The 25,424-nt window shown below is 41.9% G+C and overlaps 1 protein-coding gene across 2 annotated transcripts in view; it reads right to left on the bottom strand.

Annotated features, from left to right (window-relative positions):
* The window catches only part of LOC115224890 (protein ELYS), a 73,707-nt gene extending 48,496 nt beyond the window's left edge, over nucleotides 1-25,211 (bottom strand). For both annotated transcript variants that reach the window (XM_029795847.2, XM_029795848.2), the window contains exons 1-6: nucleotides 25,041-25,211; nucleotides 10,118-10,250; nucleotides 6,628-6,890; nucleotides 5,064-5,193; nucleotides 3,397-3,534; nucleotides 724-798 (exon numbers count right to left, since the gene is read on the bottom strand). In XM_029795847.2, coding sequence (XP_029651707.1) covers nucleotides 724-798; nucleotides 3,397-3,534; nucleotides 5,064-5,193; nucleotides 6,628-6,890; nucleotides 10,118-10,241 — 730 coding nt within the window. In that variant the 5' untranslated portion in view covers nucleotides 10,242-10,250; nucleotides 25,041-25,211. The remainder of the gene's footprint in view (nucleotides 1-723; nucleotides 799-3,396; nucleotides 3,535-5,063; nucleotides 5,194-6,627; nucleotides 6,891-10,117; nucleotides 10,251-25,040) is intronic.
* Between the last annotated feature and the right edge of the window lie 213 nt (nucleotides 25,212-25,424).

Genomic DNA, 25,424 nt, shown 5'->3' with positions numbered 1-25,424 from the left:
TGTGAGAGGTCAGAACTGGATATGGCCTGTTTAACCCTTTGGCATTCAGATCACTCTGTCAAATGTATTGCTTATTTCTTTGCATTGTTTTCAATTAATCATGGATTATCTTGTAGCTTTCAGAGTTCGGTGAAGTGACTGTTTTACTTTTGCAAAAACATTGTAGGGTAGGTGTGAGAGGCAGGATCTGTCTGGTTTGAACATAAAAACAAGTAGAATATTTGGGATGGATGAGGCCAGTTTAAATATTTAAGGGCTAGACAACCACCATCATCACCATGAAAATATCGGTGTGGGAGTGAGATCATCATCATCATCATCGTTTAACGTCCGCTTTCCATGCTAGCATGGGTTGGACGGTTCAACTGGGGTCTGGGGAGCCCGAAGGCTGCACCAGGCCAGTCAGATCTGGTAGTGTTTCGACAGCTGGATGCCCTTCCTAACGCCAACCACTCCGAGAGTGTAGTGGGTGATTTTATGTGCCACCGACACAGGTGCCAGACAAGGCTGGCGAACGGCCACGCTCGGATGGTGTTTTTTTACGTGCCACCGACACAGGTGCCAAAGACTTTTAAGAGACGAGGAAATAAGATATGGAAGGGGGAGAAGCAGGAAGAGAGAGAGGAAAGAACATGAGGAGAAGGAAGAGGAACTGGAAGAAGACAAAAGAAAGCAATAAGGAAGAAGGACAAAGGAGAAGAAACAAGCACAACCCCAACCCACCTGTATTGAATTGCTTGACAACGTTTTCATCATTCCCTTGGTAATTAAACAGGTCATCATCACTAAAAGCCTCAGCTGAAAGACAAGAAAATGAAGGAAATATATCAAAAGAAAAGAAAACAGAAAAAATTACAATTAATCTACAAATGACTGGAATGGAATTTTCATCAACTGGCACCAAGTTCCACCTCAATACTATGCCCCACCCCCAGCTAAAGGGGTTTTGTCTTGCAAGTTACTCGGTGACCCTGCTGGTGTTGGTGCCACATACAAATCCCCCAGTCCACTGTAAAGTGGTTGATGTCGGGAAGGGCATCAAAATGTCCACCTTTTCTCTCAAGATGCTTACACTATTATACATGCACACTGACATTGCACATACAAAGGTGACTATATATACATATACATACATATATATATATATATATATACATATATATACAGTCGATTTGGATATAATCATAATTGTTAAGTTCTATGTCCTAGTTTGATAATAGAGTTTATTATAAGTAAAATTATTATATTATATATATTATTTATATCTTAAAAATATTGTTTAAATATTTCTGATTATATTTTAGATATTTCAATCACCTGAAGAATGACTGTAACTCGAATTTTTACGAATTGGACAGCCATGAAACGATCGTAGTGTTATACTAATTATCTTTTTTTAATAATTTTGATATATATTTAAAATAATATAAATTAATTAATCTTATGAAACGATATATATATATACATATATATATATATATATACACACATATATATATATACACATAGATATATCCTTGGCGCCCTCTGTCTTCCACCCTCTTTAATTCCTTCTTTCTCTTTCTCTACCCTCTTGTGACCTGCTGCTTAACAAGCCATTTCGTTGGTGACCGCAGCCCACTCAACATCGTTCCCCGTCTGCAGAAAAGGCAATTTTTTCCAAACACGCCTGGTAGATAAGTTATATTTGTCTCAATTTGTCTAAAGTCGTAAGACACCTGCTGTTATTACCATTTTTATTTTTATTTTTGTGTTCGTTTTTTGTATTTATATTCGTGTGGCTTCGTCCATTTTTCTGTCCTTGTTGCGTTTACATTTGTTCCTTTTTCCAAGAAATCTAATGCTCACAGCTTAGTTTTTCCTTGGGGCTGGCCGCGTTGGAGCAAATATCAGAATTAATCAGCCGAAATTTGCTATGATGATCCGGTTTCTGACTGTAGATTAAAGGCTTCGAATGACCCGTCTGTTTTCTGTGTTCGTCCCTTTGTGTATTTCTTTATATATAATTTATACATATATATATATATATACATATATATATACACACACATATATATATCCTTAAAAATGTTTTAGCCCGAAGGCTACGGCCATGCTGGGGCACCACCGCTGAATGAGCTACACTAATTTGTGAATCCACCTCTGATACGTGGCACTTGATCAACAAGGGAGTTCGATGCTGCTGCCCGAATCCACGTCTCCTGTCGTGAGGTAGGTTCATCTGGGACTCCCGACAAGAAGAGATCCAGTTTAGTTTTAAAGAAACCCACATCCACACCATGTAAGTCTCTCAGGCATTTAGGGAGGATGCTAAAGAGTTGTGGTCCTCTGAAACCCAAGCTGTTGCAGTATCTGGACCTGTATTTTGATGGTGATGTTGGAATCCTTGGCACCATGCAGTGGCGCCCCGTTCTGCGGTTGGGGTAACTTTGAATGCCAAAGTTTGGGACAAGACCCTCCAGGATTTTCCAGATGTATATCACCGCATATCTCTCTCGCATCCGCTGTAGGGAGAAGAGGTTTAATACCTTCAGTCTTTCCCAGTAGTTGATATTTTGCATTGAGACGATTTTCTTTGTGTAGCTTCTCTGAATTGCTTCGAGTTCTGCTGTTAGTTTTATATTGTGTGGTGACCACAGTTGGGAGCAGTAGTTCAAGCGGCTGAGGACGAATGTTTTCCATAGGTCCATCAGTGTCTCCTTCTCTCTTGTTCTGAAAGTTCGGAGAATCCATCCAGCTAGCCGTCTGCATTTTATCACCAGATTAGCAATATGCACTTGGAAAGATGCATCATTGCTCATGTCAATGCCCAGGTCACGCACTGATTTTTACTCAGGGATTGCAATTCTTCCTGGGCCAGTGTATCCAGTCTGCACGTCGTTTACCTTTGTGTGCCAGTAGTGCAGGGCCTGGAACTTACCTGCATTAAACTGCATGTTGTTGTCCTCAGCCCACCTGTATATCGTGTCCAACTCCTGTTGCAGATGCGCAATATTTTCAGGGTTTTGTATTGCGTGGGAGACTTTTGTGTCATCTGCATAGCTAGCAAGGGTGGTCATCGTAGCAACAGAAGGCATGTCTGAAAGGGCCACTATAAACATCAGTGTATATACATATATATATGTATATACACATATATATACATGTATATGTATATATACATATATATATACATATATATACATATATATATACATACACACACACACACGTTCATATATTAAGTGAGAGTGTACGAGATGCATGAAACTACAAAAAAAAAAAGGACCTGGGTAAAAAATATGATTGTTGAAGAAAAGATCAGGTTTTTAGAAGCTAGTTGCATTTCTTGTTTTGAGAGTGAAAGAGGTGAAAATGGGCTGGGGGAGGAAACCAAATAGAAAAAAGCCAACTTACTCCCCAATTCCATAGAGAGGACCTGTCTTTGAGAAAGTGCTTCATGTCGGGCCTGTACGGCATCTGTTTCAGGTGTGATGTAATACAAGCTGTTGGGGAATGTCTCGTCAGACAAATCATAGGTATCTAAACACATATCTGAAAGAAAATGGCTTTTATTAGAAGAATTTGACTTTGAGGAAGAAAGACAGAGAGACAGACAGACAAAGAAACAGAGAGAGAGAGAGAGAGAGGGGGAGAAACAGATAGACAAAGAGTACCTATTTCTTTATTACCCACAAGGGGCTAAACACAGAGGGGACAAACAAGGACAGACATAGGTATTAAGTCGATTACATCGACCCCAGTGCGTAACTGGTACTTAATTTATCGACCCCGAAAGGATGAAAGGCAAAGTCGACCTCGGCGGAATTTGAACTCAGAACGTAAAGACAGACGAAATACCTATTTCTTTATTACCCACAAAGGGCTAAACACAGAGGGGACAAACAAGAACAGACATAGGTATTAAGTCAATTACATCGACCCCAGTGCATAACTGGTACTTAATTTATCGACCCCGAAAGGATGAAAGGCAAAGTCGACCTCGGCGGAATTTGAACTCAGAACGTAAAGACAGACGAAATACCTATTTCATTATTACCCACAAAGGGCTAAACACAAAGGGGACAAACAAGGACAGACATAGGTATTAAGTCAATTACATCGACCCCAGTGCATAACTGGTACTTAATTTATCGACCCCGAAAGGATGAAAGGCAAAGTCGACCTCGGCGGAATTTGAACTCAGAACGTAAAGACAGACGAAATACCTATTTCTTTATTACCCACAAAGGGCTAAACACAGAGGGGACAAACAAGGACAGACATAGGTATTAAGTCGATCATATTGACCCCAGTGTGTAACTGGTACTTAATTTATCGACCCCGAAAGGATGAAAGGCAAAGTCAACCTCGGCGGAATTTGAACTCACAACGTAACGGCAGACGAAATACCGCAAAGCATTTCGCCCGGCATGCTAACGATTCTGCCAGCTCGCCAAAGAGAGTGAGGAGTGTGAGGTTGAAGTGCTGAAGAAAGACGGTAACTCTTACTCAAATCCCATTCTACCATCTTAAAGAAAAGGAAGTCAACATTGTATGTTGTAGTCCTAGATACAGTGTGTCCTCAATAAAGGACAGGAATGCATTTGGATACAGGTGGGATTAAACGGAGCTGACCTTGGGCTAAAGAACCACTATGATCATCATCATCATTTAGCGTCCGTTCTCCATGCTAGCATGGGTTGGATGGTTCAACTGGGGTCTGTGAAGCTGGAAGGCTTCGTCAGGCCCAGTCAGATCTGGCAGTGTTTCTACGGCTGGATGCCCTTCCTAACGCCAACCACTCCGTGAGTGTAGTGGGTGCTTTTTACGTGCCACCCGCACAGGTGCCAGACAGAGCTGGCAAATGGCCATGAACGGATGGTGCTTTTACGTGTCACCGGCACGGGGCCAGGCGAGGCTGGCAAACGGACACGAACGGATGGTGCTTTTACGTGCCACCAACACGGGGGCCAGACAAGGAACATAAAACAGCTTTAAAAGAAAAAAAAAAGGAAAAACTGTAGAATGATTAGAATTTGAAGTTTGTAAGTGAACGGAGAAGTAAATTCCTAAAAACTCACCAATTAAATAAACATGTCCACCTTCGGTTCCGGCAGCAATGATGCCATAAAAGCAACTGAGTTGTTCACTGAATGACCAAACGAGGAAGTCGTTACCAAGTAAACTCGTTACACATTCAACACTTGTAACCTGAAAAAATTGAAACAAACGCTAATGAGGTTTTATTAAAAGAAGACAGTTCCGAATCAATGGGAGAACATTACCTCTGACCTAAGATTTTTCAAAGATGCCCAGGAGCCATAAAGTCGACGCAAAACACATTCTGAGTTCAAATTCCACCGAGGTCGACTTTGCTTCTCATCCTTTTTGAGGCTAATAAGATAAATACTAGTTGAGCACGGGGCTGTGGGGTGGGGTTGATGTAATCGATTTTCCTCCTTTATCCGACTCGTGGCCGATGCCAGCGCCGCCTCGACTGGCTTCCATGCCGGTGGCACGTAAAATACACCAATCCGACCGTGGCCGTTGCCAGCTTCGCCTGGCATCTGTGCAGGTGGCACATAAAAAGCACCCACTACACTCACGGAGTGGTTGGCGTGAGGAAGGGCATCCAGCTGTAGAAACATTGCCAGACAAAACTGGAGCCTGGTGCAGCCTTCTGGCTTCCCAGATCCCCGGTCGAACCGTCCAACCCATGCTAGAATGGAGAACGGACGTTAAATGATGATGATGATGATTAAAATTGCTGGTCTTGTGCTAAAATTCTAATTATTATTGGATACTGACAGAATCAGTGAAGCTAAAATGCTAAGCAATATTTAGTTGGATCAAGACAACAAGCTAACAGAATCGTTAGCAATCAGGGAGAAACGCTTAGCAGCATTTCATTAGTCAACACGTTTTGAGTTCAAATTCAGCCAAGGTTGACATTGCCTTTCATCTTTTTGGGGTCAATAAAATAAGTACCAGTTAAGCACTGGGGGTCAATGTAATCAACTTACCCCCCTCCCCACCTCGAAAATACCAGCCTTTTGCCAGCATTTAAAATCAATACTTAATTGCACTCCTTTATGCCCCCCGAGTCAAAAATCCAAGGGAGATTACCTTTCTCTCTCAGCCTTGAAGGCCAAATAAGTACCAGTGGTGTACTGAGGTTGATTAAATCAACTCTAGCCCATTCCCTTAACCCTTCAGATTACTCTTACCAAATGTAATACTTATTTATTCAAATTATTTTGAATGAATCATGCATTATCTTGTAGCTTTAGAGAGTTCAATGCTGTGACTGTAAATAGTTTTAGAACGACACTGAAGAGTAGATGTGAGATGCTGGATTTGTTGAAGGAGGAGGGGTTAGGGTTCTGCTTTGGCCCCAACAGCTGTCTTCATTCATATGCATCACGTCCAAACCAATGCACCCTCCTCTCCTGCCTACCACATTTAATTCCTCTCTTGGGCCTGACTTTTCTCTCATCACAGTTTCAGTCATTAGACCGTGGCCATGGAATATTTGGGCCGGATATGACTGGTTTAAATGATTCTACCTATTAACCAACAACAAAAATCCCTACGAGACCCTACAGATTGAAGAAACTGAAAAAAAAATTAAAAAAAGGAACTTACCGGGAAAGGGATTTCAATAGCTTTTACCACTTTTGAGAGGCCAATATGGAGCACACACAGCAGACCATTACTGCTGGTGGAACCGGTTTTCAAACCAACCAACAGTTTCAAAGAATCACCAGTCCAGAATTCACTCACACATTGAATAATGGTTTCAGCATCATGTGAAAAATTACCAAAATTCCAGGCTGCCAGGCAATTCCTTGTGTTACAAGATACCACCTCAAGTATGGAGCCACTGTATAGCCAACAAACTTTACCATCTGAAAAACAAAAACAGACAATAATAATAATTTATTCTTTTTATTGGCCACAAGGGCTGACACACATGATTTGAAAACATAAAGGGACATAACAGGACGGAAGGTTACAAAGGGTTTTGTCCGTTTTTAAAAAATCCGTGTAAACAACTGTATAACAATAATTATATAACAACGAAAAACTCCCAAAAGGGGGAGTCGTTACGAAAGGTTCCTGGTGGAAAAAACCCCACAAAAGCCAACGAGAGCCTGGTCAAAAAAGGGGGGTAGAGAGTCCCTTTTTTCTCCTTTTATATTACCCATTTGAATCACAGGCGAAACCTGAGAACTGGTCCATTTATACTGGCCAGTCTCGCACAATTCACCCACCTTTCATAAAACTTGCTATCGGACAGCACTCTCCTCTCTAATCGTTGGAAGTTTTTTCATTTTTATCTGTGTTCATGTTTGTATTAATTTTGGTAATGGTTATAACCCTTTTTATTATATGGCCTGAATATTGGCAGGAAGAGGGACAGTCAATTACATCGACTGATACTTATTTTATCAACTCCGAATGAATGAAAGGAAAAGTCAGCCTGAGCAGAATTTGAACTCAGAACATAAAGACAGACAAATTGCCACAAAGCATTTTGCCTGGCATGCTAACACGGCCTTAATAATGATAATAATCATCATCATCGTTTAACGTCCGCTTTCCATGCTAGCATGGGTTGGACGGTTCAACTGGGGTCTGGCAAGCCCGAAAGTTGCACCAGGCCAGTCAGATCTGGCAGTGTTTCTACAGCTGGATGCCCTTCCTAACACCAACCACTCCGAGAGTGTAGTGGGTGATTTTATGTGCCACCGACACAGGTGCCAGACGAGGCTGGCAGACGGCCACGCTCGGATGGTGTTTTTTATGTGCCACACGAGGCTGGCAGACGGCCACGCACGGATGGTGTTTTTTTATGTGCCACCGACACAGGTGCCAGACGAGGCTGGCGAACGGCCATGATCGGATGGTGTTTGTTACGTGCCCACAGCACGGAGGCCAGTCGATGCGATACTGGCTACGACCACGTTCGGATGGTTTTCTTATGTGCCACCGGCACTGGTACCAATGATAATAATCATTTCTACTGGAGGCACAAGGCCTCAAATGTGGGCAGGGGACTTGTTGATTATGTCGACCTCCCATGTTTCATTGGTAATTAATTTATTGACCCCCAAAAGGATGAAAAGCAAAGTTGGCATCGGAATTTGAACTCAGACTGTAGCAATGGGTGAAATACTATTAAGCATTCGGTCCAGCATGCTAACAATTCTGCCAGCTCGCTGCCATCCTTTCTACTGTAGGCACAAGGCCTGAAATTTGGGGTGGAGGGGGGAGCATAGTCAATTGAATCGACCCCAGTACACAACTGGTACTTATTTTATCAACCTTGGAAGGATGAAAGGTCAAATTGGCCTTGGCAGAATTTGAACTCAGAACATAAAGATGGACAAAATGGCGCTAAGCATTTGTTCAGCATGCTAATGATTCTGCCAGCTTGTCTCCATAATAATAATAATAACAATTTCTAATTAAGGCACAAAAACCAGCAATTTTCAGAGGATGAGGTTAGTTAAAATTGTTGATCCCAGTACTTAAGTGGTACTTCATTCCTGTCAACCTTGAAAGGATGGAATGCAAGGCAACCTCAGCAAGATCTGAATAAAATAAGTACCAGCTGAGTACAAAGCCAACTTTGCCTTTCGCTCCTCCAAAGTCAATAAAACAAAGTGCCAGCCAAACACTGGCAGCAAGAATTGACTAAGCCTTATCCAAAATTACAAAGAATTATCATTATTATTATTATTATTAGTTCACTCAAGCATCAGAAATGGTATGTGGTGTTTAGTATTGGTCTTTGAAGTTGTGAATTTCAATATAACAGACGTCAATTTCCTCCGTTTTCATAAATACCAGTGGTATTCTGCGGTTTGATTCAATCAAGCAATCAGAGTCATCTCTGATAGGATTGCAAAAAACCTATTCTAACAGAATTATTTTTCTGTTTTGGGAGAGAATCAGTTATCACACTTGCGGGAATCTGGTAAAGACAGGTGAATAAGGGATAAGAATTGCCCTTTTTTTGTTTTTAAGTAAGTGAATCGGAGGAGAGACAAGCCCATTCAGAGAGAGGGATTTGATGAGGTCAATAGCCAGCAAGAACATCTGTATCTTCATCATCATTACCTATTTCTTTATTACCCACAAGGGGCTAAACACAGAGGGGACAAACAAGGACAGACATAGGTATTAAGTCGATTACATCGACCCCAGTGCGTAACTGCTACTTAATTTATCGACCCCGAAAGGATGAAAGGCAAAGTCGACCTCGGCAGAATTTGAACTCACAACGTAACGCAGACGAAATACCGCTAAGCATTTCGCCTGGTGTGCTAACGTTTCTGCCAGCTCGCCGCCCTTCATCATCATTACCGTTTAATGTCTATTTTCCATGCTGGCATGGGTTGGATGGTTTTGACAGTAAATGGCAAGGCTGGAGAGCTGCACCAGACTCCAATAGTCTGTTTTAGCAATGATTTCTATGTCTGGATGCCCCAGAATGGACTGGTTGCTATTTATGTGACACTGGCACCAGTGCTTTTTCACAAGATGCCACGATGGGTGCAAGTACATGGCACCAGCTCCTGTGGGGTTGCCAAGTAGCTCAGCAAAAGAAAAGGAACAAACAGTAGTTGTGAATCTAGTCAAAATGATTGTTAGAGAGTAACTGACATGAGAAGATACTCAAAGAGCTGATGGTGGCAGTGGTGGTATTGAAAAGGGTGGAGTCATCATCATCATCATTGTTCGACCGTGGTCGAGACAATGGAATTTACCATGCTACCGCCAGACTTCACGGTCCATCATGGCATTACGGAGGTCCTATTGCTGGATGTCTGTATCCCTGGAGATTACATCAGGATAGGAGAGTGTGCGCCCTCTGGTATTGCGAGTAGATGGCTTCCAGAGGAGAAGAGTAGAAATTACTTCTTTTGCAGCTCTACAACAATGTCCAGCAAACTGGACTCTCCTACCTTTCACAAGAGATGATACAGGGTGGAGTCACCCAAAGCCAAAATATCTAAAAACTAGGAGGAAATGGTGGGGGAGAGGGGTATTAGACCTAACAAAAAAGAAAAGAATAAAAAAGAATCTTCTTTGAGAAAGAAACAAAACAGATTGAGAGTACATCTACCTTTGGATATTCCTCCATGTAACGGATATCTTTGTGTGCTGCATGCCAATTGGAGATTGGTAGATGTGGCTTGCTGGAAGCTCAGCACACTACTCACATTGTGAGGGGTGCTTCCAGGATGCATGGTGAATTTCTGAAATAAACAAAAGAAATAATTGAAAGAAAATCTTATTGAAAATTCCATATATTTCAGTGACTTGTCCAAATCTCACTGAAACTAATAGCTGATACCTATTTCTTTATTACCCACAAGGGGCTAAACATAGAGGGGACAAACAAGGACAGACATAGGTATTAAGTCGATTACATCGACCCCAGTGCGTAACTGCTACTTAATTTATCAACCCCGAAAGGATGAAAGGCAAAGTTGACCTCGGCGGAATTTGAACTCACAACGTAACTAACGCAGACGAAATACCGCTAAGCATTTCGCCCGGCGTGCTAACGTTTCTGCCATCTCACCGCCGTATACGCACACCTAAAACCTAAAATAGCTGATACCTCTCTATTACACTCTCTTCATATTCTCACCAGGAATGTGGAACAAACAAATCCCAAAACACAGTCTTCAATGTAAAATAATAAGAACAATTTCTAACTTTGGTGCAAAGTCATAAATTCTGAAGAGAGGGTGGAGTCAATCATATTGACCCCAGCATTATTTGTTTGGTTCAAATTTTATCAAATCTCAAGGGATGAGAGATATGTGGAACATTGGGCAAGTGTCTTCTACTCTAGCCTTAGGCCTTGTGAGTGGATTTGGTAGATGGAAACTGAAAGAAGCCCATTGTATACATACATACATATATTATATAAATACAATATGTGTTTTTATGGGCTACTATTAGTTTCATGTGCTGAAATGGCAAACATTGCTTTATAACACGCCTGTGTCCCAGTACAATCATCAGACACTGCCCATATGGCATAATCATGTTCTCAGCACATGAAAACACATTGCGTTTCTTAAATAATATTTACCTCTCATTAGATGGGGTACTTTTTTTTTTGTTAATCTCAGCACCACAGAATAGCACAGCCTCGTCTGGCACTTGTGTCGGTGGCACATAAAAAACACCATCCGAGCGTGGCCGTCTGCCAGCTCGTTTGGCCTGTGTCGGTGGACATAAAAAACACCATCCGAGCGTGGCCGTTCGCCAGACTCGTCTGGCACCTGTGTCGGTGGCACATAAAAAACACCATCCGAGCGTGGCCGTCTGCCAGCCTCGTCTGGCACCTGTGTCGTGGCACATAAAAAACACCATCCGAGCGTGGCCGTTCGCAGACTCGTCTGGCACCTGTGTCGGTGGCACATAAAAAACACCATCCGAGCGTGGCCGTCTGCCAGCCACGTCTGGCACCTGTGTCGGTGGCACATAAAAAACACCATCCGAGCGTGGCTGTTCGCCAGCCTCGTCTGGCACCTGTGTCGGTGGCACATAAAATCACCCACTACACTCTCGAGTGGTTCCGTTATGAAGGGCGCATCCAGCTGGAGAAACACTGCCAGATCTGACTGGTCTGGTGCAGCCTTCGGGCTCCCCAGACCCCAGTTGAACCGTCCAACCCATGCTAGCATGGAAAGCGGACGTTAAACGACGATGATGATGATATATATATATATATCTTTTACTCTCTTTTACTTGTTTCAGTCATTTTGACTGCGGCCATGCTGGAGCACCGCCTTTAGTCGAGCAAATCGACCCCGGGACTTATTCTTTGTAAGCCTAGTACTTATTCTATCGGTCTCTTTTTTGCCGAACCGCTAAGTAACGGGGACGTAAACACTCCAGCATCGGTTGTCAAGCAATGCTAGGGGGCCAAACACAGACACACAAACACACACATACATATATATATACACACATATATACGACAGGCTTCTTTCAGTTTCCGTCTACCAAATCCACTCACAAGACATTGGTCGGTCCGGGGCTATAGCAGAAGACACTTGCCCAAGATGCCACGCAGTGGGACTGAACCCGGAACCATGTGGTTGGTTAGCAAGCTACTTACCACACAGCCACTCCTGCGCCTTATATATATAAGTTTTAGTTTGACGCGCTGGAAAAATGGAAATGTCTTTGACATTTCGAGCCTATACTCTATAAAAAGATGTGAGGAGAGGAAAAGAGATGGAGAGGGGTAAAAAAACATGTCTGGATTAACAGTGGCAGATTTTGAACTGACCAGGAAGAAGGATGTGATTGGAGACAAGGGTGGCAAAAAGACAACAAGTATGTGTGTGCGTGTGAGGATGTGTGACGTGTGTGTGTTGGTAAACGTGTGCGAATATGAAGATTATGTGAACTTGCGTATGTTAGTTAGTTAGTTAGTTAATTTGGCTCAAAAGCAAATAGCAAGGCCATGTAGGGGGACATGGAGTTAAGTACAGGGTGGTGATCATGTAAAGAGTTCAGGCCACTTGAGGTCCAGGGAGGATTTGAACAAAGCGGTCGTCAGCATCTTCACCATCTCGTCTGGCAGCTTGTTCCACGGATCCGCAACCCGGACGGAGAAAGCTCCTCTCCTTCGATTGAGATGAAATCGTCGCAGGTAGAGCTTTTCGGAATGACCCCGTAGCCGACGCTCTGGAGCAGGAGTGAAGAACAGCTCTTTCGAGGTTACACTTTCCGCTTATGATGTTGTGGGCGAGAATGAGATCACCACAGCGGCGGCGTTTTTCAAGAGAATAAAGGTCGAGCGTCCTCAGCCTTTCTTTGTAGGACAAATTTTTGAGACCATGAACCATGCGGGTAGCCAGCTTCTGGACTCTTTCGAGATGCTGTATGTCTTTGAGGAGATAAGGAGAAGAGGCTTGAATCTCATACTCCAATATGGGTCTCACCAGCGTGACATAGAGTGGTAGGAATATGGCTGCTGTGAGCATTCCGAATGACCGTCAAATCAAGAACAGAATTCCGCGTGCTTTGTTGGCAGCATGGACGTATGTATGGCAGTTGGCAGTATGTATAGGAGTGTGCATGTGTGGCGCAATGTGTGTATATGTGCTCCATATATGTGGATGCGTGGGTGGGGCTGTCTAATTGCAAAAGTATGTGTGGCAGCTAATGTGTACATGTATGCTTTGTGTGTGTCACATGTGTGTTCTTGTGTCGGTTTTAGGTGTGCGTATATTTGTTCCCTGTCACTGCTTCACAACTGGTGTTGGTTTGTCTACGTCCCCATAGCAGTTCAAGAAAAAGACACCAATAAAATAAGTAGAAGACTTTCAAAAATAAGTACTGAAGGTCAATTGGTTTAACTAAACCCTTCGAGGCAGTGCCCCAGCATGGCCACGGTCTAATGACTGAAACTGTGATGAGAGACAAGTCAGGCCCAAGAGAGGAATTAAATGTGGTAGGCAGGAGAGGAGGGTGCGTTGGTTTGGACGTGATGCATATGAATGAAGCCAGCTGTTGGGGCCAAAGCAGAACCCTAACCCCTCCTCCTTCAACAAAGCATTCTTTGGGAAAACCTTTTTCAGATTCTTATGTTTTAGATTAGGAATATGCCAAAAAAGCCATCTTTTCAAATTTCCCAATCCCCCCTCCTCCCCACTACCAAATTTTAAAATCATAAAGGTCTGTTTTAGGTGGGAGGGGTCACTGTGCACCAGGTTCACTGGGGGGTGGGGGTGGAATTTGAAATATTTTAAATTGGAGCTGGAGATTTGAAAAGGTGTTTATTTGGTATAGTTGTAATCTCCAGCATCTAAAACGTTGGAATCCCCCAATTTTTTTTTAGAAATGCAAATGCATTTCTAAAATGTGATTTCTAGATGTGATTCTGCATTAGCCCCAACAGCTGTATACAGAAGTGCCTGTCGCTGAAAGCAGATGGTACTTGCAGAAAAGGGAGACCAAGGAAGACATGTTAGTTAGTTAATTTGGCTCAAAAGCAAATAGCAAGGCCATGTAAGGGGACATGGAGTTAAGTACAGGGTGGTGTTCATGTAAAGAGTTTGTTCCACAGATCCGCAACCCGGACGGAGAAAGCTCCTCTCCTTCGATTGAGATGAAATCGTCGCAGGTAGAGCTTTTCGGAATGACCCCGACATGGGATGTAGTGGAGAGGAATGATCTTAGGACATTGGGACTCATGGAGGAAATGACAGTAGATCAAGATGTTTGGTGATATGAGGTTCTAGAGAAGGCCCAGCCATAAGACTGTGCTAGAAGAGATGTGTCCACCCACATGTAACACACTTTTTACCCACTCTACCCTAAGAAATTGAACTCCAATTTCTAACTGCATCTTTCTCTTCCTCACATTTCCTCTTCATAAATTATGATTGTTCTCCAATCCCCTTCCTTGCTTTGCTGCTCACCACACCCTATTTTTCTACCCAGATTCTATGCTCATATTCTTGTTACTTGTGAGTATACCCTAGCACTACCCCCATCTCTTTTCTGCTCTCTCTCACCCACTTTTATTGCTTCCTACTCTTTCTCTCTCTCGTTTAAGCATCTCCTTTACATCAGTGCACTTGTTTCGAACCTCTTTCTTATAGCTCTCCCTTCTCTCTCTCTCTCTCTCTGGGTAACCATGTACCTATTTCTTTATTACCCACAAGGGGCTAAACACAGAGGGGACAAACAAGGACAGAAATAGTTATTAAGTCGATTATATCGACCCCAGTGCGTAACTGGTACTTAATTAATCGACCCCGAAAGGATGAAAGGCAAAGTCGACCTCGGCGGAATTTGAACTCACAACGTAATGACAGACGAAATACGGCTACGCATTTGGCCCGGCGTGCTAACGGTTCTGCCAGCTCGCCGCCTTATAGCTCGCCTGGGTAACCATGTACCTCCTCTATAGCAAGATACCTATTTCTGCCACTTTATTTCTGTTACACTCTGACCTTTCATCATTCAATACTGGATGACCCCCTCTAATGTCCCCTCTCTTTTCTCTCTCTCTGTCACACTCTAACCTTTCATCCTCTGACACAAGTCCCCCTCCTCATAGTTCCTTGTCTTGAGAGTTACTTGGTTACCCTACCACAGCTGGTGCCACGTTAAAAGCATCCAGTCCACACTGTGAAGTGGTTGGCATTTGGAAGGGCATCCAGCTGTAAAGATCATGCCAAAACTAACTTTGCCTGTGCTAATGCCATGTGAAAAGCACTGAGTCCACTCCGCAGAGTGGTTAATGTTAGGAAGGGCATCCAGCCGTAAAATCTCTGCCAAAACAGACACAGTAGCCTAGGGTAGGTATTCTACCTGACTGGCTGGCTCCTGTTGACTGTCCTATCCATGTATGGTAGATGGGCATTTAATGATGACGATGATATATATACCCAGCACAGCAGCTAGTTCTAAAATCTCTATATGGGATGGAAGTAGTAACTCTACTGAACAGTAACAGCTGTTACCACCTCAATGAGGTTGTTCCATACACAACACTGTTACTACTCTTTTTAACCCCAGGAGGACATCTCAAGCTGGTTAATGACACACTATCTGTGTCTGTTTCATCACAAACAAGGGAGCAATCAACTCCTGTCTAGTGGTGACAGGAACTAATAGACTAGCTAGTCTCTGGGTATAACCTTTTGTTGGTACTGGTTATACTTGTTTACAGGTATAACCAGTACTGACGAGTTTGTTGTTACTTGCATCTCTTATAGGGATTTTAGAACTATCTACTGTCTACAGGTACATCCACTACAGATGAGGATTATACCCATAAACTAGGTAGACTATTAGTTCCCGTCACCGCTAGATGAGAGTTGCTCGCTCCCTTGTTTGTAATACAACATACACAGATTGTGTGTCATTAACCAGCTCGAGATGTCCTCCTGGGGTTGAAAAGAGTAGTAACAGTTTCCGCTATGGTACAACCTCATTGAGGTGGTAACAATCATTACTTTATATATATCAGGTGATACACAAAGGAGTCATACCCAATGACTGGTGTAGCAGCACTATAGTCAACTGCTACAAAGGTAAAGGTAACGCCTTAGATAGAAACAATTACAGAGGTACCAAATTATTGGATCAGGTGATGAAAGTCAAAGAAAGGGTTATAGCCCATCTAATTAGGGAGAGATATAGTTTAGATGAGATGCAGTTTGGGTTTGTGCCAGGGAAAAGCACCACTGATGCCATATTTCTGGTAAGACAGCTGCAGGAGAAATACCTAACCAAAGATAAACCTCTGTACTTGGCTCTTGTTGACATGGAGAAAGCCTTTGAAAGGGTCCTCCAGTTCCTTATCTGGAGGTCAATGCAGAAACTAGGGATACATGAGTGCTCAGTGAGAACTGTACAAGCCATGTACAGGGATGCTGTCAGTAAAGTGAGGATTGGCAATGAATATAGTGAAGAATTCCAGGTAGAAGTAGGGGTTCACCAAGGATCAGTTCTGAGCCCCTCTTATTCATCAGAGGAATTCAAGACAGGATGCCCCTGGGAGCTCCTTTATGCTGATGACCTTGCTCTAATAACTGAGTCACTACCAGAACTAGAAGTTTCAGGTGTGGAAGCAAGGTCTAGAATCAAAGGGCCTTAAAGGTGGGTGCTGACTACAAGATGCTGAGGTACCATGTCTTGCCATGGCTGAAGGCCAATTACCCAGAGGGCAACTATGTGTGGACCCAGGATGGTGTTCTCAGCCATACTGCCAAGAAGGTAGAGAATTTCTGCAAATCCAACTTCCTGGTTTCTGGTCTGTGAACTTTTGACCCTCTCCTAGTCCACATCTCAACCCTCTGGACTATGATGTGTGGGCCATTTTGGAGCAGGCCACCAACAAAACCTCTCACCCCAACATCAATTCTCTGAAGGTTGCCATAATGAGTGGGCCAGGATGTCCAGTGACTTCATGGTGAAGAGTTGTGTGGGGTTCTGGGGTTGTGTGGAGGCTGTAATTGCAAACAATGAAAGCCACATAGACTTGTCTTATAATTATATGTGAATGTGATTAACCTACTTTTGAATTACTAAACCTATTAAAATGCACAATGAGAGACTTTCAAATGTTACAGCAATTCTACAAGTTTTGCTCCCCCACTACATTGCTTTCGCCAACCCTGAAGGGGAGCAATTGCCCCAGCTCCCCTTCAGGGTTGGCGAAAGCGATGTAGTGGACAATGAAAAACCTGGGTGATGACAGTCAAGGCTGTTCTGGAACCCAACCTAGGCCCCCATATCTATGGCGTTTGCCGCTGGAATAAGGAGTGGTTGGACATCACGCAGTTGTTAGCCTCAAATCGCCAGGCCTGTCGGGGTTTGTGAGAAATGCAGCATTGAGGATGATTGAAGCCAGCTCAACCCACCCCGGGTGAATGCTGTAAAAAGAAGAAGTATATGTGTGTGTGTGTGTGTGCCCTGCTTGCGTAGTATCTCCAACATAAAACCAAGGGACCATATTTGTAACTGTAAGGTGCTAACAAAAGGCAACATATCAGGTATTGAAGCCATCCTCATCAAAATACAGCTTAGATGGTGAGGAGTGATGTGGGAATTCCAACGCAACTTCTCTCTGGCCAATTCCCAACAGGTCAGCTGGAACGCCACTCTTGTGCTTCAGGGACAAACTAAAAGACAATCTGAAGCAATGCAACACTTCCTTTTCTTCCTGGGTAATCAAATCATCAGATTGCAGGACTTGGTGCCAGTCCTGCTTTGCCTCAGTTTAAAGACTCCACCACTGGGACCAACTTTGTTCAAGCATGAAGACAGACTGGCAAAATGCTGCTCCTCTAAATGGGAACCTTACCTGCCATTGTGGTTTTGTACCATGGAGCAAAGCAGGTCTTGCCATCCACTCAAGAAGACACATGGTGAATGATCAACAAGCACTTGAGCAAACTGAGTCCTCAACTTGTTCCATTTGCTGAAAGGTTTGCAAGGCACCAGCAGGCCTCAAGGGACACATTAGTGTCCATAAAACATAATGCTTTATTTTACTGAACCCTCACTTGTCATTCATGACAAGAGAACCCAACAAATAACAGATGGAAAATGGAATCCATGGGAAACTTTATTGCTCACAACTGCATCGATCCCTCACAGGTGAGAAACTATACAACTAGTTGCGGTGCATCCCTTAGTGCAGAAGCATCCTGTCAGGTGATGTATGTATTAAGGGGCACCTCATTAAATGAACTCTGTTTCGCTTGGATTTAATACAGCGTGTTGTTAGTGGCTGACAGGTTTAAGTTGTTGGGCAAGAATGGTGAGGGACAGATTCCGTTGCAAAGTCATAGACAAGGAGAAATTAAGAAGAATGAGACATACAATAAAGTAAAACATTTACTCTGTGTGTGTGTGTGTGTGTGTTTGTAAGGTGAAGGTCACATTGTAAAATGCTGTCTTCAATAGAGGTAAACTGACTAAATAAAAGACAGGAAGGTTATGGGTAGAACATCAGATTATATACGAGTCTGCTTAATCCAGGCTCATCTCAAAGTCAACACCAAGTGAATGAAACATAAAAAATCAAATCCAGGCTCATCCCAAACTCAGAAACAATATCAAATCCAGTTTTTAACTCTTTGCAATTACAAAACTGAAACTAATGTCACCCAGGGTCGTTGACTTTTAGCTGAAATCTAACACAATTACTGTCAGATGTGTCTGGTCACACAGACAATATTTTACAAAGAAATTACTCTTTTACTTGTTTCAGTCATTTGACTGCGGCCATGCTGGAGCACCGCCTTTAGTCGAGCAAATTGACCCCGGGACTTATTCTTTTTGTAAGCGCAGTACTTATTCTATCGGTCTCTTTTGCCAAACCGCTAAGTTACGGGGACGTAAACACACCAGGGGGACAAACACACGCACATATATATATATATACATATATACGACAGGCTTCTTTCAGTTTTCATCTACCAAATCCACTCACAAGGCATTGGTCGGCCCGGGGCTATAGCAGAAGACACTTGCCCAAGATGCCACGCAGTGGGACTGAACCCGGAACCATGTGGTTGGTAAACAAGCTACTTACCACACAGCCACTTAGTTAGTGTATAGGAGAAATTGCTAAGCGATTTCTGAACATTATCACACCATCATGTCATGTTAGAGTAGAGTTTATAGGATAGAGAGAAGTTTGTTATACTTAAATTTCATATTTTACATAATTGAACATGGTTTTGGAGTCTTTTTATATTTTAAAATATAAACGTCCATTTAACTTACATGAACAGAAATTTGGTTAAAATCTTTCAACACTGTAAGGCAGCAAGCTATTAAAATTGTTAGCGCAGGAGTGGCTGTGTGGTAAGTAGCTTGTCTACCAACCATATGGTTCCGGGTTCAGTCCCACTGCGTGGCATCTTGGGCCAAGTGTCTTCTACTATAGCCTCGGGCCGACCAATGCCTTGTGAGTGGATTTGGTAGACGGAAACTGAAAGAAGCCTGTCGTATATATATATATGTGTGTGTGTGTGTGTGTGTTTGTGTGTCTGTGATTGTCCCCCTAGCATTGCTTGACAACCGATGCTGGTGTGTTTACGTCCCCGTCACTTAGCGGTTCGGCAAAAGAGACCGATAGAATAAGTACCAGACTTATTAGGCGCAGATGGCTGTGTGGTAAGTAGCTTGCTAACCAACCACATGGTTCCGGGTTCAGTCCCACTGCGTGGCATCTTGGGCAGTGTCTTCTGCTATAGCCTCGGGCCGACCAAAGCCTTGTGAGTGGATTTGGTAGACGGAAACTGAAAGAAGCCTGTCGTATATATATATATGTGTGTGTGTGTGTGTGTGTGTGTGTGTGTGTGTGTGTGTGTGTTTGTGTGTCTGTGATTGTCCCCCTAGCATTGCTTGACAACCGATGCTGGTGTGTTTACGTCCCCGTCACTTAGCGGTTCGGCAAAAGAGACCGATAGAATAAGTACTGGGCTTACAAAAGAATAAGTCCCGGGGTCGAGTTGCTCGATTAAAGGCGGTGCTCCAGCATGGCCGCAGTCAAATGACTGAAACAAGTAAAAGAGTAAAGAGTAAGAGTATGACGGGGAAAACACAGTGGCATTTCAGCCATCTTCAGGTTCTGAGTTCATATTCCGCTGAGGTCGACTCTGCCCTTCATGCCTTTCAGGGTCAATAAAATAAATACCAGCTGAGAACTGGGATCAATGTAAACAACTTAGCAAACCCCACCCCTGCCTCACTGAAATTGCTGGCCTTGAGCAAATTTTCAAATTAGTATGTCTCTTTTGTTTAATCACCAACTCAGCTCTGATCCAACTGATCTAAGGACCAAAGACTTTCCAATCATCTTTCAAAAGTATTTGCCGAGCTAAAAGTACATTATCTAGACTGCCTTTGCCCTCTTATTTTTCTAAGTAATAGGGTGTGATTGGAGGTAGCTGTTATTTTTAGCAGTTGAAGCTACCACGTATAGGTTCCATGCCTCTCTAGATGTCCCCCCAAAATTGTTTCACGGCAATGCTCACACACACTCCGCCTCCTCTCCATACGACACAGTATTTGTTTTATTCTTAGACATCGAGGTAAACCGATAATAATTTCTTTATTACCCACAAGGGGCTGAACATAGAGGGGACAAACACGGACAGACATAGGTATTAAGTCGATTATACCGACCCCAGTGCTTAACTGGTACTTAATTTATCGACCCCGAAAGGATGAAAGGCAAAGTCGACCTCGGCGGAATTTGAACTCACAACGTAACGGCAGACGAAATACCGCTAAGCATTTCGCCCGACGTGCTAACGATTCTGCTAGCTCAGGTAAACCGATACCACAGACTGTGTCCCCCGTCATTGAAATCATTCCAGCCTCGCCGTTAAAGCAATATCTCTGATCATCGATCACTTAGCTAAGGTGTCCTCCTTTTAAAACGGTGGGCAGTCATTCGACAACTATTTCTAGCAGATCGGGTAACCGAGCTGTTGTTCTCTTCGTTGGTTATATATATATATTTATATATATGGAACACACACACACATATATAACATAATACAAATAACACATTACATACACATACACACATTACTATTAAAAGTTCCATGCTAACAACGGCACACTAAATAAAAGAGAAAATATGTCCTAAAAAGGATGAGATCTAACTGGAATGGACCCGTTTATTAAATAAACATCACGGCCAAGCTACAGCAACACTATCACTTCAATAATTTCAATGACTTTCGCTGTTTTCGTGATGTCATTTTTGTGCGCCAAAATCGCCCGACAGACGCACCCCACCACCACCGCACCACGCTTCGTGTTTATATTTCACAGTCACCAGTCATCACACTCCACAGCTTCTCAGTTTTAACAATTAATTTAGTGTTTAACAATTAATCTAATGGAATTCAAAATAAAAAGAAACACAATTTGAACTGTAGCCAAGTTTAACGATGGATTTTATAAAGAATGACCCAAATAAGCTTAAATATCATATATAGTTGTACACACACACAAACTCTACGGCATGAAGGCAATATCCCCGAATGGCCACAGTTGTAAACGACCAAAATAAAGTAAGAACCTGCATTGAGTACTTTTCTTCTATATTGTGTGCGTGTGTGTGATAAAAAGTCCGTCAACAAACCATTTTCAGGGGGGAAAGAAGATGGTTTTCCTAACATTAAAACGATCTTTTTAAAGAACAGACTTACAAACAAGCTTTTTTTTTTTCCTATCATCACACAGGGAAGGATTTACAAAACAACTGAATCAACCTCAGTAGATGACTGGTACACTACTTCGTAAACACACACAAAACAGTCGAAATAAAACATTTTAAGGCACTCAGTGATGAAGATAATTCATAACTTAGTAATGTGGAGGAGGAGGAGGAAAACACACGGCCACAAATTTGGCTCCAGTACTTGTAAAATATCGCAAGACAAACTTTGGTCCGATTTGAACTTAGAATATAGAAATTTAAATAAACGTTGCACTCTGAGTTGAACGATGTCACAACAAGCGCGAACCTGTGGTTTTAGATATATACAGACGGGACGGTCATGTCTGGAATGCTTTTGATCGTAAGTCAACTTGTATCAGGATTAAACAAACAAGGAATCTACTTACGAGAAATAACAGCTAAATCACCAGTTAACCAAGTCTTAACGGCAGAGAGAGGAGGTAGGTCATGTCAGGAGCCAAAGGCAAGTGGTCCCTTTCGGGATGAGGGTACAATAGTCCAGTGGTAGGGAGTCAGGGAAGGGGCTGTGCTCCTGACTCTTTACAGGGCCTCCGTGAGTACTGGGACGAGGGAGGGAGAAAGGCATTCTTAAACCATAGACCTGGCTTGATTGCTTGGCACGGGGTGAACGTTATCAGAGAGATCCAAGAGGGAAAATGGTGGTGTTAAACCGGGCCAGGCCATGACGGGATTTGAACTCAGAACGCAAAGAGTCGAAACAAATTACAAAAGACATGAGACTTCACGTTCTTGTAACGAAAGAATACCGTTTCCCCTATCTCCCGTTCTTGGAGTGAGTCTTTTTTTTTTTTTAACCGCCCCAAGAGATGAAAGGCAAAATAGACCTCGGTGGGATATGATCTCAAACTACAAAGAACCGTCCGAGCAAGGACTGGACGAGAGTATCGACAGTTGCTTCTGATAAGAACCTATAGAAGACTCCACCCCAAGAATGATGGGGTGGGTTTAAATACCCACCGTCGCCACTTAAACTTAAAAGATTTCAGATTCCCGGTTCGAATCAAACAAGTGTTTGTCCAAAACAAAACCGCTGACGGTCTGATTTACAGTAATATTCAATGAAAGTTAGTTCAAATTTATGATAATTATTAAAAGCTTCGGTTAGGGTCAGCATTTATGAATTAGAAGTTTAAGATTACGGTCTGAGGACAGATTAATTCAACAACTGCTAATAATACAAAGACTGTTGGTATAAATACACCCCCATACGCACAGGGACCTACAGATGTGCACATTAGATCAGAGTAATGTGTATAGGGCATATATGCATATATATATATATATATATATATATATATGATTGATTGATTCTAGTTTCAGCTCACGAGCTGTGGCCATGCTGGGGCACCGCCATATATATATAAAGTAATTAAGGGTTTAGCAACGATTTGCCTCACCACACACCGAATTTAGAAATAGCAGTCAGAGTTATGGCTATTCTTTCTACTTAAAAGAGAGATCTTTATATATATATAAAATCAAGTTTGTAGTTTGTAGGATCGTACTTACGAATACGAGAGCTAAAAGTTTAAATAGTGGCGGAGTTTCTTGTAAGGAGAGAGAAATGAAAAGAAGTTAAACTTATAATAAAGAAGGATTATTCTGTGTCTCTGGACAGGGTTCAAGGCAGAAAAACCAAACGTGGCCATCCACGTTGAAAGCTGGACATGTAGATTAACGACTTCATCCCATACAGAAAAAAATATTACAGAAACAGTGCGAAATACACATGAAAATAGTCTTATGGTCAACAAGAAAATCATCAGAGTATTGTCGCTAATGTTGTATATGCATTCACACAAATACATATATATCTGTGTATATATACACACTTACATAAACACAAATACACACATATCTGTGTATATATACACACTTACATAAACACAAATACACATATATCTGTGTATATATATACACACTTACATAAACACAAATACACATATATCTGTGTATATATATATACACACTTACATAAACACAAATACACATATCTGTGTATATATATATACACACTTACATAAACACAAATACACATATCTGTGTATATATATACACTTACATAAACACAAATACACATATATCTGTGTATATATATATACACACTTACATAAACACAAATACACATATATCTGTGTATATATATACACACTTACATAAACACAAATACACATATATCTGTGTATATATATACACACTTACATAAACACAAATACACATATATCTGTGTATATATATATACACTTACATAAACACAAATACACATATATCTGTGTATATATATACACACTGACATAAACACAAATACACATATATCTGTGTATATATATACACACTTACACAAACACACATATCTGTGTATATATATACACACTTACATAAACACAAATACACATATATCTGTGTATATATACACACTTACATAAACACAAATACACATATATCTGTGTATATATACACACTTACATAAACACAAATACACATATATCTGTGTATATATACACACTTACATAAACACAAATACACACACACACACATATCTGTGTATATATACACACTTACATAAACACAAATACACACACATACATATCTGTGTATATATACACACTTACACAAACACAAATACACATATCTGTGTATATATATATACACACTTACATAAACACAAATACACACACACACACACACACATATATATATATATATATATATATATATATATGCATAGACCAACACATATTTACATCCCAGCATCTCCCATTAAGAACCAACACATTGTTAGTATAGCTGTAAATACGGGGATAAATGAGACAACAATAATATCACACGAGCGAGCAGAGAAATGCTTAACATATATATTTATATATCAGGTACACAAGCAAACTCCGAATACACACACACACATACATACATATATATATATATATATATACTTTATTTAAAGCAGAAAATTCAACAGAATCTGTTACTCTGAGTTTCTCGTTGCCGCTCATCAGACAGTTTTTGCTAGAATGGAACCGATATATATATATATGTATATATATGTGTGTGTGGTCTAAATACACGTGTTTAAATAAGTAAAGAGACTATGACACCGTCGTTTTGTGTGAACGATGTGTTTTGGAGAAGAGAGCGAAACATTTGGAGAAATAAAAGAATGAAGGAGGAATAATAAACTGGCGTTAAATAATTAAGAGAGACGAGAATCATGGAAGCAGAGCCTGCCTCCATGATTGCACTGTAAGAGATTAAAAAAAAGGTGTCTCACCTCGTTGTTCTATGAGATGTTGTCGTCGTCGAGTGTCTAAATCCTCGAATGGTGTTTAATAAAGAAATGTGGTGGTGATTCGGGTGAAAGGCTCCACTCAACCACTTCCACCTCTCGACTCCACTTTCAACAGAACCGCCATAATACACTCGCACGTGCAACACCACCACTTCTGCGCACGTTTATGCGCACACCGGAAGTACATCTCCACTGAGGCGTCTCTAGTTTGCGATTTTTTTTAACACTCTCTTTCTCTCCCTCCCCTCTCTGTCTGTCTTTATCTCTCTATCCATATTTTTCTCCCTCGGCTCTCTCTGTCATTATCTCTCTATCCATATTTCTCGCTCTTTCTCTCCCTCCCCTCTCTCTGTCATTATCTCTCTA

The sequence above is a fragment of the Octopus sinensis genome, linkage group LG26 (assembly GCF_006345805.1).
Source record: "Octopus sinensis linkage group LG26, ASM634580v1, whole genome shotgun sequence".
NCBI lineage: Eukaryota > Metazoa > Mollusca > Cephalopoda > Octopoda > Octopodidae > Octopus > Octopus sinensis.
The sequence above is the reverse complement of the archived record's forward strand: the minus strand, read 5'-3'. Positions and strand labels throughout refer to the sequence as shown.